Consider the following 19,825-nt stretch of genomic DNA (forward strand, 5'->3'; position numbering starts at 1 on the left):
CTTAATAACCACCTGAACACATAACTGATCAAGCCGCACGGCTCGGGCGGCTGGCATTTCTTAATTCTGGCTTGACAGCCAATCGGCCGTGAGGCTCTCTACCTACTTACAGGCCTTGAAAATGACAACGTGGAGGAGCCACAGGGGGCACTGGCTCAAAACAGACTCTTGCTCTGCTGCTGGAGGACATGAGAAAAATAATCATACTGAAAATGTAAAAATGTCTCCACCACTTCGGTAGTGGCTTCCGGCCACTGGGTGGAGGAAGAGAGCTACAGACAGACACGCAGGGGTAATTTATCAAAACACGCCACGCTTTCATCATACAGGAGCGAAGACAATACCAGAGTTCACAGGATTTGGGTGAAAAGGCACAGCATCTCCCTCCCCCAACTCAGGCCAGCCTTTACCCCAAAGGACTCCAGTACAGAAATGTACAGAAACTTGAATCACAATTTTAATAAGTATTCACGTGTATATGCATGTGTGTGTGTGTGCACATGAGTGCGTATGTGTGTGTGTGTGTATACACATGTGTGTGAACACGTGTGCCTCTGGAGGCCGGAGGTCAACATTGGGCATCTTCCTCAGTCATTCTCCATCTTATGTTTTCAGACAGGGTCTCTCACTGAACCTAGACTTCACCAATTTGGCCAGACTGGCTGACGGGAAGCCAGCACCTGCTCATCTCCCCTTCAGCACCAGGCCACAGCACAGGTGTGACAGGTGTAAGCTGCCGCACCCACCTTGTAACAAGGGCTCCAGGGATCTGAAGTGGGGTCCTCATGTTTGTGGGGTAGGCACCTTACTAACGGAGCCACCCCTCAGGTTTTTAGAATGTAATGACATCATTAGATGGACTACATGTTACCAGATTTTTAAAGAGAATATGATGATATTGAAAACAGCACATGCTTGCTGCCCTATGTGATCACAGATTTTGAACTATCATAAAACTCAATTCTCAAAGCAAGCCTAAAATCAACAGCATTTCAGCCCCATTTTACAGATGATGTAACTAAGGCACCAGGATACTTAGGCAACTGACCCAATGACTCCAGCAAGTTGGAAGATGAAACAAGACTAGAGTTCAGATTTGTCTGATGTCAAAATCACCTAACAGCCATGCACCATGGGGCACCATGCGAAAAAGAACACTGGCATTCTTTAAGCTAAACCTTCACTTGCTCTCACTAGAGAAAACTGAGGCTAGGGAATTTGCGTGGTCAGTCAGTGAGCTCTCACAGGCCTGACTCAGCCTCCTGTTCTAATCAGGGCTGGCACACTACGGCTTTAGAGCCCAGTGCAGCCAGCCCACAACCTCTTTGTATGCTGCTTGTAAGCTAAGAATAGTTTTCGTATTTTTAAATAGCTGAGTGAAAAATCAGAATAATATTTTGTGATACATGAAAATTACATGAAATTCAAATTTCACTGCTCATAAATAGAATTTTGATGGAGCACGGCCAAGCTGATGCGCTTGCAGACTGCTGATTGCTATGCTCAACAATGGCAGAGCCAGGGCGGTGATACAGACAGTATGGCTTATAGCGTCTGAAATGGTCCAGAGTTCTGCTCTGTCTAACCGAGGCCTCTTTTCTTTCCTTGGAGTGGAAACAGGACATGCTACACAGCAGCAGACTCCTGAGAGTCCAGTGTCCCTGTGTCCTGCTTCTCTTTTCAAGCCATTATCAGATAGAGAAAAGCTGTTTTCTGGAGGACTGTTAATTTAGATAATGTATCACACCTCTTTTCTCTTGTTATTCTTTTAGAAATGGAATAAATTGCACAAGCATGCTGAGAAAGAGATCATGGACACACTCCAATCCACAATAGCCCCAAAGAACATAAACATCTAAGAACAAATCTCACCAAAGAGGCAAAGCCTCTACAATGAACTTTAAATCTCTGAAGAAAGGACACCGAGGAAGAGATTTGAAAATGAAAGATCTTACATACTCGAGGATCAGAATTAATATTGTGAAAATGATCATACTACCAAAAGCAATTTACAGATTCAGTGCATTTTTTTTTTGGTTTTTCGAGACAGGGTTTCTCTGTGTAGCTTTGTGCCTTTCCTGGATCTCACTTGGTAGCCCAGGCTGGCCTCGAACTCACAAAGATCCACCTGCCTCTGCCTCCCGAGTGCTGGGATTAAAGGCGTGCGCCACCACCGCCCGGCTTCAATGCAATTCTAATCAAAATCCCTACAACATTCTTCACAGACATAGAAGAAAAAAATCTTAGCTACTTTATTTTTACTGTGAAGAGGCACTGTGACCAAGGAAACTTATAAAGGAAAAGCATTGAATTGGGAGCTTGCTTACAGTTCAGAGGGTGATTCCATAACTATTATGGCAGGAGCACAGCAGCAGGAAGGCAGTCATGACGCTGGGGCAGTAGCTGAGAGCTTACATTCTGATCCGAGGCAGTGAGAGAGCTAACTGGAATGGCATGGATATTTGAAGCCTGAAAGCCCACCCCCAGTGACACATCTCCAAAAAGGTCCCACCTCCTAATCCTTACCAAACAGTTCCACCAACTGAGGAACAAACATTCAAAGATAGAATCATCACACACACACACAAAAAAAATCTTAAAATTTACATGGAACCACAAAAGGCCCCAGATAGCCAAAGCTATCTTTAGCAAAAAGAACAAGGCTGGAGGGATTGTCATTCCAAATTTCAAGGTGTATTATGAGGTTACAGTAATAAAAACAGCCATATGGTACTGGCACAAAAACAGACACGAAGACCAATGGAAAAAAATAGAAGACCCGAATATACTGAGTACACAACTAAAACCATCTGATAGTTGATACAGATGCCAAAAACACACTGCAGAAAAGACAACATCATCAACAAATGGTGCTGGGAAAACCAGATGTCCACAAGCAAAAGCGTAAAATTAGGCCCACAGTGATTACCTTACACCTGGCTTTATCCCCAGGTCTGAATGACTTGAGAAAGTCCCTGTCCATTTGAGGATTGAGATTTTTCATTCTTGGGTGAGCATCTTATCAAAGCACCCTGAACCTCCTACTTTTTATGAATATTGAGGCTGATACAGGATGGCCTATGGAGTTATATCACAGCCATGGTAAGAACACATACATCGTGTGGAGAGGATATTTGTTTACAGGACTTCTGTGGAAGGAATCAGCTTTAGTAGTAGGAAGTCTCTGACCAAGGTGCATTCTTCTGATCACAAAAGCAAGGTTCAAGATCAAGTCTAATGTGTGTTCACTGAGAGCTAATCTTAGATACATACGCTTTTGCTTTCAATTATGTTATCCCTAAAAAAAAAGTAGCATAAATATTAATGCAAGCCATGTTCAACTGCAATATTAAATTAGAATGCAAAGAACCCTCTGGCAAGCAAAACAGGCTACAGCACTATACTCACTCTCATCATCTACAGGAACAGGACAGACCTTTGGGTATTTTTAAAAGTTGTATTCACTCTTTGAGAATTCATATAGTGTGTTTTGATCATACTCATCCCCTCCTCCCAACTTCTCTCACATCCACCCTCTTCCCATCCACTCAACTTTTGTCTTCTTTTTTCACCCAAGTACAATTTGTGCTGCCTACATATTCTTGGGTGTGTGGACTTCCATTAGAATGCATTTATTTTTTAGGGGCTACCCTCTGAAAAAAAAAAAACTTATTCTCCTTCTCCCAGCGGCTATCGGTTGCCAATAGCTCCTGAACTAGGGATGGGCTTCATGTTTCTCTGCGCTCCCTGTGCTGGGATTTGGCCTGTCATGAGCTTGCTTAGGTCTTACGAATGCTATAGGACATATCTTTTGAAGAGATCTTAAAATCTGCAATGCCTTTCCTTTTATACCTTCCTTGTATGTTCCTCTAGTTTTCAATCCTTGTGTCCTCTAACTTATGGATAATGTAAGGTAACTTTGACAATGCCAGGTGTCCGTCTAAAATGCTGACCTTGAACTCCATTGCTCCTTGCTATAGTTTGGTTATAATAAGCATGGCCCCCTTAAAGATTCATGTGCTGTATGTTTGCTCTTCAGCATGGTGGCATTGAGTTGGTAGAAACTTTAAGAAGTGGGTTCTAATAGAAGGTAATTGCCAAGGGTCATGGGAGTATACAGCAGGTAATAACTAGTGTTTAACAGCTTGACCCACCAGACGAATAACTCTGTTGGGGAGCCCCACTAGGCAAAGTTTGTGGGGTCACTGTCTGCGGAAACTGGTTGTTTTCTGGCTGTAACTTTCTCATGAGCCACCACTTACCTCCCTAAAAAGAACAGCTGTAGAGTTCTTTCCACAGCCCACTGGTAGTGTGTTTTACATCTTTGGGCACACATATAGCTGTGGATGGTCAGGAAGATGATTTCTGTTTAAGCTGTATAATTCTGATGATTGGAAATAACACTAGAATATTTTTCATAACTGACACAGAAAAGTAACAGTATTCTTAGTTACAAAGACAGCTAATTTTAGATTTCAGAATAAATTCAAAACAAACTAGATGCCCCTGTGGAGAATACACAAAGGTAAATTCTGGTGTTTATTGCTGAATCAAGGTCAGATTTGAAACAACTCTGGTAGACATAACTCCCTACAGTAATTCTCTTTCTGCACATACCCCAACTACTCAAGGTTGAGCCAACTAACTGTTATTGTTAAGTCCTGAATTTCAGTGTCATTCTGTCTAGGAACACTAACTGCTCAGGCTACATGCTTGGCCAAGTGTTACTCACTGGCTGGTCAATGTGACCTTCCTAGTCTGAGATAAACCGTGTGATTCCTTATGTGTATCAGTTTGGTTCTGTCTCTGATTGTTTACTCAAGAAATGCTTTGTGACCCTGAAAATGTAATTCATATTTGTGCAGAGTTTGGCTGTGGGAGGAAGGCTGTGTGGAGCTATGGAGAGAGCTGTTGTGTATAGAGCTGGGGCATAGGTGTGTGTGTGCATGTGTGTGTGTGTGTGTGTGTGTGTGTGTGTGCGCGCGCGCGCACTGAGTGAGGGATGCAGCTGAATGGACAGAGAAAGAAGTGTGAGGGAGAAGAGGGAACGAGGAGTGAGGGATTGTTACAGTGCATGTGTGGGTGTGCAGAGGAAGCTGAGGAGAGAGGATGAGTAGCTAGGCAGGAGAGAGAGCAAGAGAGATTTTCATAGAGGATTTTTTAAAAACGAAATAAAAGAGAAAGTTACCATCAGAAAGTGTGTGTTTCCTTATTTTCCTCTCAGATAGAAAAGGTCTAGCCCTCACTGCATTCGTGGGTTTTCTTACTACCCTGGTACTGACTGGAGGCTGGTACCATGTTCTTATGTCATGAGGACATACCCTTCAAAGACTAATTCAGGTCTGGACTAGTTTATCCTAAAATGTGCTGCACAACAAGAGTGAGGTGCCCTTGCTTTGGTCTCTTGTCTTTTTTTCTCATGTAGTCCAAGGTGCTCTCAAACTCTGAGCCAAGGCTGATGCTGAGTTCCTAATCCTGCCTCCAGCTCCCAAGTGCTGCTGTCACAGGTATGCACAGCTGTGCCTGCTCTTCTGCCCCTTGGCTTGCCAGATGATCTCTTCTAAATTCAACTCGGCCAAGTGTTACCATCCAGGTTCTCAGAGATGAGCAGATGCCAGCTCTTCAGAAGTAGAGATGAATAAACCACTTTTCTTGATAAAGTACCCAGACCTAGGTATTTTGTTACAGCAGCACAAAGCATACTAATAGACTGCCTGAGAAGTGCATTATGGTATGTGACTCTGTGAGTAGGAGAGGGAAATGACTGAGCATGGACTCTAATGCTAATATTTTCCTAGAGAGAAAACTGTATTTGAAGAGCTTGATATTGCTTGCCAAATTCTAACTTGACTCTCACAAAACATTTAGATGCTGAGCCCAGAGCTAGATGTAGAAATGGATAGTACAAGGGGTTTTCAGAACTCTAGGTCTTGCTGCTGGGCTCTTTTCCACTTCAGGGGTCTACAAACTATGGCTCACAAGCCAGACCTGTTTTGATGTTTGTTTTTGTACTAAAAGACTTATTAGGAACCAGGCATGGCCATCTCTCCCTGCACTATCCAGAGCTGCTTCAACACTGCCACAGAGACCTGAGAACTATAGCAGGGATATATGGCCACAAAGGCCAAGGGCAGGCTCTTCACAGGAAAGCTTAGAATCAGAATGCCCATCCTCATGGCTGATGGATGGTGTGAGGTAAGAAATAGCCTCATTTGGTTCTTTCCAGTTTTGCAGCCTCGATTTGCTCTATTTCTAGGGGAGAAAATCCCCTGTATGATTTGACTTGCCAATGGCAAATGCTTAGCAACCCTCCCCCCATTCCTTTTGATATTTGCAGTGTGCAATCATGATTATGGAAACTCTTACTTCTGAGCTACGATGCATCAAGATTTTACTGGCACAACACTCCCAGCAGCCGTGGCCAATAAGCAGAAGGTGGCATGGGATGGAGGCTATCTGTCTTCCCTGCTTTAAAACAGACACAAAGTCTATCTGGAGAGCCCAGGGATAGTTTCCAGGTGGTGTTCTCTGGAATAGTCTTACTGCAGGTTAACCTATCATCTGTAAAACAAGGGACAGAATCCCCCTGCAGGTCTCCCTAATGGCAAGGTGTTGATCAGTCTAACTTATAGTGTTACATGAAGAAACTGAGGCGTGAAGACATGAACTGATCGCTCACACAGATAATGTCCAGAAAGCAGACAGTGAGTCTGTGCTAGTTACAGTGGTCCTGGTGTCTACCATGCTCTAACCACTCTTCATTAAAACGGCTCCACCTGGAGCTATAGCTCAAATGGTGCCATGTGCTTGTTCTTGAAAAGACTGCCCACTGTCTGAACTGACAAGCTTGACCAGAGCCAACCACTCTAGGGACAGAATGGTCTGAGATGTGCATTGGGGGACAGTATTGATTAGCATAGCGTCCATTTCATCCTCACCCACCAGTGTCTGCCTTGAGAAAGAGATGGGGGGGATTTGATTGGAGAATGCTGGCACAGAGAGACAAGTCTGTTCCCCCAGGGCAAGCCCAGGTCACCTACTGCTCCGAGGGCTTCTGCTTTAGAGGAGGTAGGCCTGGTGAAATCAAGCAGTGCCCGAGTATAGGCCTGAAAACCTGACTAAACCTGGAGTTCACAGTAAAAAAGAGCCACAGTGAGGTGCAAGGTGAATACTTAAATATCTTTTTGATCAGCAAAGAAAGTAATATTTTGATCTGCTCAGTTCTCCACTTCTGACCAAGATGAGAACTCTGATGGGGAGCAGTCTGCTGGGTTCCCGCAGAGGCCCAGCCCTTGGGCCTGGTCAGATGGGTGCAGAACAACAAGGCAGTGGTTCTCAGGTAAGCCAAGTAAATGGGCACCTGTGGGATCTGGACTTCTTTGGGAGGCAACGAGACCAGGCTGGTCTTGGCAAGTGGCCACTAGGGCAGAGGTACCAAGAGAGAAGATTAAAGACAGAGAGCACAGATGTCCTCCTCAGAAGCCTCAGGCCTTGATGCCATTAGACCTCACCATAAACCTCCTTTGTGTGGCGGTGGTCAACACCTAGAGCGTGGGGACACCGCATGCTGCAGGGTTATCGTCTGTAGAGAAGACTCAGCTTATAGTGATGACAAGACTGCAGATACTCAAGTGGCAGAGATACTGGTTATGCACACTATCTATCTAGAGGTGAGAAGAGTGAAACTGGAACTGCCTAAGAGAGTAGATTAGTGCAGATTAAAACTTCCAATCCACAGAAGCTCTCCCTCTTCTGAGAAATGCTTCAGGCTAGCATCCGCAAAGCTGGTTTACAGATCAGGAGCAGCACAGTTTACACATGACTATATGTTGATCCATCCAGACACGGTGAAGCAGCTACAGGCTTGATTCCCTTCAGTGCCACATGTGGTGTAAGCTGGTGAAGAGGAAGTGAACACTAAGAAGAAGGAGGGTCACTGGGGGGAAAGGTGGGGTGCTAGTTATTAAGGGGAGAAGAGGGGAGGGATGTTTATCACTGCAATGAAAGCAATCCCAGGCAGGCATGTCTGCAAAGAACGCTGAAGGTGGGGATCGATGAAGGAGGGCTCTGGTGAGGTGGAGAGCAATGCAAGGTGCAGAGTGCATAGAAAACGGGGAGCTGGAGAATGGCTTGAGAAGAATGAGAACCAAACACTGGGAGGAGAAGGCGTCACTGATGGGAACAGATGCCTTTAGCAACCAAAGGAGGCAGCAGGAGAGACGGGAGATATACTCAGGCAGCCTTGGGGATGACCCTTGCTAGGCACAGCACAAGAGGACAGGGCTCAAGGAAGAGAAAATGAAAATGCAACTTGGTACCAAGCACATAATGGGAACAAGCATCCGAGAGGTCACTGAAACATGGTAAAGTGCAGAGACCAGGAATGTGATCAGCCATAGCAGAGGACCCTGCCTCTGTCACGTACCACTTTCACCCTGCTCAGCCCATGTCGTCCCACCCAGAGCTCTGTCCTGATTACCCCAGACATGAACAGAAACTGCAGGCTCCAACATTCTGTAGGTAACTCCTAGTCAGCCACAGTCCGCCAAGTCCAGTTGTCTTGGTGGGAGACAAAGGCAAATTGACTTTCCTAATTTATCCTGTGGGCATAGGCTTTGTCATGGCAGCAGACTTGCAGAAGGGATGGCCATCAAGCAGACACAAAGGAAAGCTTGGAGGCTCCTTCTGGCTGCTTTAAAACTCATAGATCTCTTTTCCCTGTCAGCAGCTGGAAGTTTTCTTTGTGCTCACACTGACGGGCACGCTGGATCTGCATCTCTGCAGTGGCAGCTCTACCGTGTAAGTGCTACAGTGGGTGAGGGTCAGGGTGCTCACTCTCCTACCAGAGGGAAACCAGATGTCTCACCAACTAAGAAGAGCCTCAGGATACCTCGCCCTCTCCGCCTTCAGAGCGTTAGGGAACATGACTGCGAAAGCAAGGCCTGGGGTGGTGGTGGATGAAGTCTGGAGTGAATGAATGATACTGTTGCCATGCCAAGGACACCAAAGCCTTAAAGCCATGAAAATAGCAAAGCCTTCCCACGGTGAGGCACAGAGGAACAGCAAAGCCTTTCAGTCCCCCAAGTATGAGTGTTTAGAAAGACTGACAAGCATGTATGTGCACACTATCAGACAGAGCTTCCTCCTACTGGATCTACAACCTAAGACTGCTCTCCTACAGACTCCCCGAGACCAGCTAACTTCTTTCCTGTGCTGTACGAAATGACCATGCCGAGTTTCTGAGCAGAGAAGGTGCCCTCCATCCGAGTGCCCACCCTACCCTAGCTCTTCTGTCTGTGTGTCTTTGTTTCTTCATTCCCATGCTGCCCCAGTCAGGTTCCAGGACCAAGCATTAGAGAATTTGGTAGTAAGAGTAACATAACAACAAAAAGCGTGGGGTTCTGGCTTTGGTAAAAGAAATACAGAATGTTTACATTGCTGAGACAAATCGTTCAGTGCTGGGTGGAAAAATGGAATTTAAAGAGCTGGCTAAGAGAAACGGGATCTGATTTGCAAACTTTCTGGGCTTATAATCATTATTATTAGTTGTTGTTGTTAATGAGCTCAACTCAGAATCATAATGTGCACCTGAGAAAAGAGCAAATTCTTCTTCAGGCTCCTAAGAGATGTAGGAATGTGCTGCAGATTTAAATGGAAGAATGCATTTTTAAAAAGACATGGAAGATGTTAGCAAATCTGGTTGTTACAGAACTGTAAAAATATACACAGGATTTACAGCTTTGTAGAACACATCTGTAACACTGGGCACAACTGTCCATCATTATGTGTCCATTTCTCAGCAGTCCCACAGACCATGTTGAATAGGTGAACTGAACAGGGTTCGGTGTACATTCCAGGAAGGGAAGGGCTCACCAGAAACCGTGCTCTTTATCCAGCTAGAAACAGCTCTTTACAAAGGCTCAGCTTCTCCCTGGTATTCGGTTGTTACCCAGAAGTCTTAAATAAAATGATCCTGGGTCTTGGCTGGTTGAGACACTGAATACATTCGTTTGCTTAGTAAGGCAAATGAATGCATGGGATTATGATGTTATTTTCAAAGAGGAGAGAAAACTCTTCTTTAACCACAGGTAATGACAGTTTGTAATCAGGATATAGCAGAGAATAAGGACTTGGTATACAAAATTTGGACAAAGCAAGCCTGGCTTGATGGACGAAAACTTCCCTTTTCGGGATGTTTCCAGTGGACTGTGAGTGGGCCAGAGTTGCCATGATGTGGCTGGTGAATTTGTGACACTTAGACATAGATGCTGGATCTTCTACATAGACCAAAACACAAACAAGCAGGCTGTTTGTTTACTTACAGGAACTAGACACTGTGAACCTAAAAGGCCCTCTGGCTTTGGAAACACTTACTATCTTGATTATTAGAATTCTCATAGTTGTGAGGATTAGACAGACAGGCGCTGCAGTGTCCAAGGCTTTGAGAGCACTGGGTCAGGGCTAGTGCCAGCAGGGACTCAGTTATTCCAGTTTTAGTGGAATTGCTCTACCACACATCATTCTCTTCTGTCCTGGGTGTGAAGTCCCCTCATGTCATTCTTCCCTGCTCTCTAGGTCACAGCCATGCCTCTGGACTCCTCGTCCGGACACCTAAAGCTCTCAGGCCCCCTGTTTTCTTGTGTTTTTTTTCTCCCTGTTCTGCACTCCACGTTGTTCTTCACATGACAGCTCTGCCTGAGACTCTAGCCAGCACTGCAGACTCTGGATAACAGCTTCATTCTTCACTGGGTTCTTTTACAGATGGCTCCAGAGCCTCCACTCTCCATGGCGGCCTTCTCACCTGTCCAGGGACTAGGCTTCATTCTTACAGTGCCATGAGCACAGGTCCAACTCTGAGGTATGGATTCTGACTTTCATCTAACAATTCCCTCTTCCTTCTTGTCAATCACTCAGATCTTATCCATCCAGATTCAACCTGGAAATTCCTCATTTGTAGTATTTATTTTATAATATTTATTTGGGGCTGGGCATAGCATGCATGCCTATAATCCTAGCACTCTGGAGGTATAGGTGGGAAGATTGGGTGTTAAAGGTCATTGGCTACATAGCTAGTCTCAAAAAACCAGTTAAAAAAAAACCCAAAACAAAACCCAAACATCATTGTTTGTATGATTAGATTATAAGCGAAATTAAAAATAAAAATTACTTCTGAAAGTCACACTTCCTAATTATAGTACGCAATAATGAGTAAAAATAGGATAATAGATAGGTACACACACATATGTATAGATGATAGATAGACAGACAGACAGATAGATATGAAAGACACATTCCAGAGCAGAATGGTAGGTACCAGTAGCTGGAGAGTACAAAGGGACAGGGACAGGCTACTACATTGGGTACTAATTGCATAAAGTAACTATGGATAGTTATGTTATACTTTTCATAAAGCCAGAATGAAATCTGTTTTCACCATAAGAATGATATAGCTGAGGTGTATGTAGCTTCACTTAATTTAAACATTATATAATGTATACATGTTTTAAATATCCCATTGAACCCCACAGGTGTATATAGTTATTGTGTTTTTATGTATTAGATTAAAAGTCAAATTAAAAATCAAATGAGGAGCATAATGATGAAAGTGGTTGAGACATAAGCACCCAGTACAAGAGATACATGCTTTACAGGAATCTATGTTTCCTTAGCTGACATAGCACTGGTCTAGTTTCCTTTAGTTTTATTATAGGGTTGTCTTAGTTAGGGCTTCTATTGCTGAGATGAAACATCATGATCATAAAGCAAGTTGGTGCTGTGGATTATGCTCATTGGTTAATAAAGAGCCGAGAAGCCAGTTGCTAGACAGGCAGTCAGGCAGGCAGGAAAGCCAAACTGAGAATGATGGAGAAAGGAGGGTGGAATCAAGAGAGAGGCCAGCCAGCCATGGAGCAAGCAGGATGTGTAGAAAATTAGGTAACAAGCCATGAGTCACATGGCAAAGCATAACTAGAAATATGGGTTAATTTAAATAGAAGAGTTAGCTAGTAACAAGCCTGAGCTATCAACTGAGTATTTATAACTAATATTAAGTCTCTGTGTGGTAAGAGAAGCAGCTGCCAGGACGAGGAGTGGGTGGTCAGGACAGGAAAACTCCTTTTACAAGTTGGGGATGAAAGGGTTTATTCAGCCTACATTTCCACATGGCTGTTCACCACTGAAAGAAGCCAGGACAGGAACTCAAACAGGGCAGGATTCTGGAGGAAGGAGCTGATGCAGAGATCATGGAGAGTGCTACTTACTGGCTTACTTCCCTTGGCTTGCTCAGCCTGCTTTCTTACAGAACCCAGAACCACCAGCCCAGAGATGGCACCACTCACCATGGGCTGGGCCCTCCACCACTGATCACTAATTGAGAAAATGCTTTACAGCTGGATCTCATGGAGGCATTTCCTCAACTGAGGCTCCTTCCTCTGATGACTCTAGCTTGTGTCAAGTTGATACACAAAACCAGCCAGTATAGGGGGCTTTCTGACTTGTATCTTCTCCAAATTCTGCGTTTTGTTATCAATGGTCACAGCTCGGATCACAGTCAGAGCAGAACTCCGTGTGTCCCTGTGTTTACTGTGTGCTAACCACTCAGTTTGGGGAGGGTCTTGTCTTGGTGTTGGGCTGTTAGTCTCTGAGATTGCACATGCTCTGGGTTCTGCTGTGTTGGTGTGAAAGCCTACATCTCTCCAAAAACACTGATCATATAAGATGCCAATTTGTACAGTGGAAGTAGAGAAAACTTACTAGGACTCCAGAAACACCGAAATCACCAGCTTCTTCCCTCTTGGTGAAAGGTGCTTGTGACAGAAGAGAAACCAGAGTATAGTAAGGAGAGTGGCTAAAGTCCCCAGGGATGGCCCTGGCCTCTGTCAGTCTGGGGAGACAGGGTTTGCTCGGGGCTTGTCTTGAGGCATCACTTTCAGTTTTCCAGGACACAGACATTATGATACCATTAGTGCTTGCGAACTTTCGGTGACCCAGGGCTGTCCTCGGCCCCCAAGAAACTGAGAGAAAGACAGGAACAGGTTCTCCAAGGGCAAACCCTTAGTAATATTTACTGTATTGCCTTGTCCTATCATTTTTCTATTTCATTTCTCATGTTAACCTTTTACATTTCTACTCATCCTCCTTGATGTTTAAAGCTCTACGACCTGTGCATGCACTTCTTAGAAACTAATTAACTAATTAAAAAAACACAGGCACAGACTTTAGAAGAATACTTACTTAAAAGATGCAAATCTGATTGTCTAACAAGCTTAGGAATTTCAAAGCTTTTCTCTCTTATCTCAAACAGACGTCTACACAAACATCAGAGACTGTTTAGGGAGATAATTTTGGGTGTGTTGTGGTGCATATTTCTATATATACACGCCTCAGGTACCATGGATCCCTGAATACTTCTGGAATAACAAGCACAGTGTGAAAACAAGAGATGGGCTAGTTTCAATTTGTGTATGCACATGTATGCTCATGTGTGTGCAGGTGTCTGGGGGTACATGTGCGTGTGCGTGTGCGTGTGCGTGTGCGTGTGCAGGTTGAGGCCAGAGGAAAACCCTGGCTGTTGTTGTTCCACAGGTCCTGTTGGCCTTATTGTTTGAGACAGGGTTTCTTCATGGGCCTGGAACCCATGAAGTTGGCTGAGTACACTGGTCAGGATTCTCCTGCCTTCACTTTCTCAGGGCTGAGATTCTAAGTGTGGGTCCGGAGAATCAAACTCGGGTTTGGGGTGCATACTAGCTGAGCTATTACTCCAGCCTGTTTTCAATTTTCAAAGAAAATTTAAAAAGAAGCAATTTCTTTTCTGGCAACATATAAATAATAATTATTTACATAATCATACTTATGGTCTCAGCAAGGACAGCTGGGAGAAAGCAAGTCCACTGCAAGAATACTTCTATTTCCAAGTGTCAGATACTAATATGATTTGCTTGGAGAGATCTCCTCCCTCCCCCATGAACACAAACAAGCTCATGAGGTGGCTTTTACAACATGAGGGGCAAGGGTCACTTTGAATCTAAAAACAGTTTGACATCAACATTTTAATCAGAATTATAACCAATGCGAGGACCCCACTAACTCCTTGGCCAGCTTTCTGCATTGTAGTGTCACCAATCACTGGCTTTTGTTAGTTTTATGGAAATCAATTATGCTGTCTCTGTACTTCTACAATGAGTTAATTCCATGGAATGTTCTAGTGTCTGCACTGAACTTTGCTTCCTGGAGTTTCTGCCACCCTACTTTCTCCCTGCAATCATGGTTTCTATCAAGTCCATGCTGTCCTGGTCTTGGGTCGAAAAGCAGGCAGTTTCAGGTGAGGAAAAAGCTGTGTGGCAGAAAGAGAGAGGAGAGAGAGAAGAGACAGACAGTAGGCTGCGGCTCTTCTGGACGCTCATTGGGGTGGGGCACGCAGTGCTGTCCAACTACTGGCAGACTTCGTCTCTAGGAGCCAGCAGAGCCTGGGAAACCTGGGCTTTCCCTAAGGTGGTACTGAAGAAATCGACTCACGGGGGCTGCTCAATTTTACAACCAGAATGCAATGGCAGTGTGGATGGCTTTCTGGAGTTTTCCTGTTAAAATGCTTCTCAGAGACGGGAAGGTTCTCTATGCTAAACTGACTGTCACATAGTGGTAGTCACAAATGACAGTAAGATTGATTGACTTGGGTGAGGACGAGGTTACCAGGACAGTCATGTGATGGTGGGTGAAGCTGTAGACTCATGAGCATGATAGGAAGGCAAAGGCCACACTGAACTAGTGCTCACTGATACCCCACTACACACTCACCATAAAAACCATGTTTCAAGTGACAGGTGGTAAAAAGAATATTAACTTTATTAAGCCTTGGCCCTTGAGCACTTTTTGATACCCTACTCTATCAAACAGGACTTACAGGAAACACTTCTGCACCCGAGCATTGGGCTAAGCTACTTGATTAACTGTGGCGGCTGTCTCTAAGGAGATGCACTCTGCACACAAGCATGGGCCTGAGTGGTTCACACTCCCATGGAACACCGTAATTCCTTCAAAGACCAATCAGCACACTATGCTATTCTGGCTTGGTTATTTCGAGATATTTTCTCAAATACGAGTGAAGTGAATTTGTCATGTAAAGGACAACAACTATTTTGTAGTTGAAGATAAAATTTGTATTTTAAATGGGAAATTCAAACTCTTGAAAATTTGTATCTGCCACTGTGAACCTGGCAGCGTCCCAGTACTTCAAAAGTTGTCCTCATAGGAGCTGGTGTTCATATTAACAAACATGGATTTTGGGGTATTGTATTTTGAAATGTGTCAACCTTTGGAATGTATGCATAACTGAAATAATTATTAGAGCACGAGGTTACACCACGTGCATGGGTGAAATCAACTTAGCCCGAGGCTAGCAGGGTCTGAGAACTTCCTTGAGCCACCTTCCTGTTTCAGACCAGAGCACCTTCAATAAGGAAACTGGCTGAGACTTAGTGCAGTACCAAGGAAGAAACTCACAGCTACATGGAGAGGACTAAACACCTCAGCTGGGTGTGGTGCTGTGTGTGCATCTGCAGTCCTAGTGTGGGGATTTGGAATTCTCAATTAGCCTGGGTCACACAGCAAGTTCAAGGCTAGCTTGGACATGTAGGGAGACCCCATTTTAAAAACAAAACAAAACAAAAACCAAGGCATTTCCTCCTATGTCCAAATGCATGTCATTGAGGCTAGACCTTCTTAAGACAAAATCTTACAGGAGTTAATACAGACACACACATTAAGGTAGATAGGTAAGGGAGCTGTAAAATACCATCACCAGTCTTGTTAAAGATTTAAAAGCTATGCTTACAAAGATACTCTATATACAAATATGCACACATACGTATATCATCTCCCTTGATCTTGGTATCCCTCCTACAGCATCAGTTTCTTATAGTCATTCAGTCATGAAAATATTGTCTTGACTCTTTTGAGAGAAAAGAAACTAAAGTCATTTAATCTTTCTATTTATTTATTTGTTTATTTTTGATTTTTTGAGACAGGGTTTCTCTGTGTAGTCCAGCTGTCTTGGAACTTGCTCTGTAGACCAGGCTAGCCTCGAACTCACAGAAGTTTACATGCTTCTGCCTCCCGAGTGCTGGGATTTCAGGTGTGCACCAGTACCACCACCCAGTCAAAACCCACTTCATTTTAATTTTGCAACTTTCTATTTTACGTCTAGCTATTGTTAATTTCTTACTGTGCCTACTTTATTAACTGATCCTACCATAGGATCGTATGTAGGAGAAAAGAGAGCACATATGCTGGTATGTGTACAGTGGAATCAGCAAATCTGGACCGACCTAAGCCCACAGTGAGTGTCTAAGAAACTGCAGCTCACTCACTGCTGGGTGCCCAGAGAAGGCTGGGCATCCTCTGTCTGCTGCCTCTCATTACCCAGTTTCCTGTCACTCTAGGACGTTTGTGGATCCAGAGCATGCTGGACACATCCCTGTAAAAGGGACACTAGTTCTGGAAACCCCTGTGACCCACCTTCAAGCCGGACTACCAGTGGAACCTTGAGTTCCAGCTCCCGGCAGGCTTTGGTGATCCCATTGGCAATGATGGCACAGTTGACGATCCCACCAAAGATATTGACAAGGATGGCTTCCACCTGAAATTCCAAACAGGAAGGTGTCATCAGAATTGGGCAGACAACATCCTCAAACCAACCGGTTAAATAACAGCTGAGACAGCTAAATACGGCTTCTTAATTTCTATTACTTTTCACGCAGAGCAAGAAATACTAAAAACAGGCAGGAATGTCACAACAATTAAGCTTTAGTAATGAATAAGTAACAATATATAACATTATTAACCCACATTACCACCCAATCTCATGAACTGAGACAGATTCCCAAAATGAATCCAATTTTTGTTCATTTCTCCATTTATTATATGCTGCCCTCTAGGTTTCTTAAATACTGTTTTTGGAACTAGTTTATTATTTTTTCAAATGAAAATTATCATTAAAAAATTCATGTATTTAAGCCGGGCAGTGGTGGTGCATGTCTTTAATCCCAGCACTCGGAGGCAGAGGCAGGTGGATCTCTGTGAGTTCGAGGTCAGCCTGATCTACAGAGTAAGTTCCAGGACAGGCTCCAAAGCTACACAGAGAAATCCTGTCTCAGAAAACAAAAACCAACCAAACAAGCAAGAATATATGTATTGATTTTTCTGTTCTTTATGATGTATACTTAAATTTGTTCTTGTGCCTCACACAACAGTTTTAAACTTGAAACTTAGTATGCGCTGTCTGCATTAATAGGTAAAGACTCCAACCATGCTTCTTAATAGCCTTTTAATATGCTGGAGGCATATTCTCAAAATCCAGACATAATTTAACTATCTTAGATAACAACCTTTTTGATTAAAAAAACACGAGAGAGAGAGAGAGAGAGAGAGAGAGAGAGAGAGAGAGAGCGAGAGCGAGAGCGAGAGCGAGAGAGAGAGAGAGAGAGAGAGAGAGAGAGAGAGAGAGAGAGAGAGCGCTCTCTATACCACTACTATAAAAAGAGCCAAGTTGCTAACAGGAACTTTTCAGAAATGTAAATTTAAACCCATCATGTTCACCTGTTTGTACAGATTCTACCTTCAGAGACACATGGGGTAAACAGAATATTATACTTGTCTTAACTTGATAAATAGGTATAAGAAAAATCCTGTATAATTAACACAAAGAATGAGATAATGAAGATAATTCACTGCGCAGATTAATTGATAACACCCACAGAAAATAGTTATTCATCAAGCTCGAGGCATCAAAATTACGACAATGCAGTGGCAATTAAACTATGCTACACTAATTGCAAAGCATGTATCTCTATGTGGCTTGCCATTTTAGATCCTATGGGTTCCATATGATAAATTAACTGCAGACAACAAAGGAGAAAAGAATATATTACATTTCTATAGCACTGAACTCTAGAATGTGTCATTACATGAATTCTCATTTTTCTATTCTGATACCCGCTGGAACCCCGCCCGTTAGCACAGTGAGGTTGGCCATCTGTAGTGGAGAAGGCGATGGAGATGGAAAGTCACAAAGCCAACACATGGCAGTGGTACAGCTACATCTACTGCTGTTCATCCATGCTGGCTGCCGAGGCTACAACCTGGTTAAGCTACACAACTTCTCTTGAATACGGTTTCCTCATCCATAAGACTGCTGAAGGGGGCCAATGAGATGATGCCTGTGCACTATCAAGCTAGTTGCTCTTAGTGTACATGCTTAATGGATATTTATATATGATTTTTCCAGCAGGCAATGATATTATTGGACAGACTACCCAGACTATGAGTAGGAAACCTTTTCCAATATGTAACAGGAGCACAGCGACTTAACTTTAATAAAAAGGTGACTACTTAGTCACAAAATAAATAAGCAATATTTTCAAGCCTATTAGGGACTGGGGCTACTCCCAAGAAAGAAACCTCCCATTTCCATTCACAGCAGGCTAACTGGTAAGCAGAAGCCTGCTTTCTAATGACAACTATTAAATGCTGTTAGCACTGATGCTTTGTAGATCAGTCCTTTCCAGATAACTGTGGGATGGAGGGGAGCTTGCCAGAACAATAGAAGAAAAAGCACTCATGAGCAATAACACCTCTATGGGGTCTGAGACAAACAGTAGAGGCACTCACTAGCATTTATGAGGAAGAATTGGGCATTCCAGTAAAGCACAGACTGGTACCTGTGACCTCTACAATGTAAGGACAAGCTCACGTGTCAGCATCCCACCGAGTTATGGGGAGTCAGTGTGCTTACTCCATCTGAAACTACGTGGTTGTTCGGCACAGTTCACATGAACGTAGGTGAACTTATGGAAACAGGCAGCAGTGGTGAGAAAGAGATGATGTCTGTGACCCTGTGACAATTCTACTTAGTGGGTGAATGCCCCGGAGGGAGTGGGTGTCACACAAGCTGTGAATATCTCAGTGGGTGTCAAGTCCCATGAGCCTCTCACATAACAGTGTCTCACTGTGCTCAGCAGGAGTCCCACATTAAACATAGGTTCTCCTCATAGAACCACCTTTAGCTGAGGAAAGCAACACGTTTAGCCAGTGTTCAGCCCCAGGATCTTAAGTAGGAGGATGTAATCAGGACAGAGGCGGAGAGGGCACCCACACAACTCACAGAAAAACAGCTGGACCCGAGGCAAGCAGGGCAACGTGGCCGAGTCAGGGCCAGGGCCAGAAGCACAGCTTCTCTGGCTTATTCCTTCCATTTTCAGAGCTGAATGACAGCAAGATTTGACAGCAGCTTCCACTGGGAAACTTTTCTATAGGAAGAGCAGCAGCAGACATACGCAGGCTGCTTCACTTAGGACATGGGTCTGCTCAGGACACAGTGTTCTATGGAGCCCTGGCAGAAAAAGGTGCCTCTTGGGTCGAGAGATCCCCTCCTAGCAGACTTTGCAACTCTCAGCTTCTTTCCCACTATAGAGTAATTTGCTGCAGTCATGCACTTTAATGGAAATCTGATTTAAGGTTTCACTCTGGGCCAATTTCTATAATTAACTACTGTAATCTGCTAGCTCAAACTGAGAATGAAATTAAGACAGTTTAAAAATGAAAGCCCTGTGACATCATTATTATTATTTAGCATTTATAAAGCATGTCACATTTTCAATGGTGCTTCACATATTCATTCATTTTACAACCACAAGCTGCTGCTCCATGATAATAGCAAAAGCAGCTTTTAACTTTTTACTGTCTGTTTTTTGGCACAAAGAATTAAAACAACCACAACAACAACAACAACAAACCTCCCCCTTCTGCATTGTAGGTCTCTATAAATGTTCAG

At 43.8% G+C, this 19,825-nt stretch overlaps 1 protein-coding gene across 2 annotated transcripts in view; it reads right to left on the reverse strand.

Annotated features, from left to right (window-relative positions):
• Suclg2 (succinate-CoA ligase GDP-forming subunit beta) overlaps window positions 1-19,825 on the reverse strand; it is a 267,562-nt gene that overhangs the window by 5,312 nt on the left and 242,425 nt on the right. For both annotated transcript variants that reach the window (XM_028855400.2, XM_037203937.1), the window contains one exon: window positions 16,513-16,633. In XM_028855400.2, the coding sequence (XP_028711233.1) occupies window positions 16,513-16,633 (121 nt within the window). The remainder of the gene's footprint in view (window positions 1-16,512; window positions 16,634-19,825) is intronic.

This window comes from Peromyscus leucopus, chromosome 3 (assembly GCF_004664715.2).
Source record: "Peromyscus leucopus breed LL Stock chromosome 3, UCI_PerLeu_2.1, whole genome shotgun sequence".
Taxonomy (NCBI): Eukaryota; Metazoa; Chordata; class Mammalia; order Rodentia; family Cricetidae; genus Peromyscus; species Peromyscus leucopus.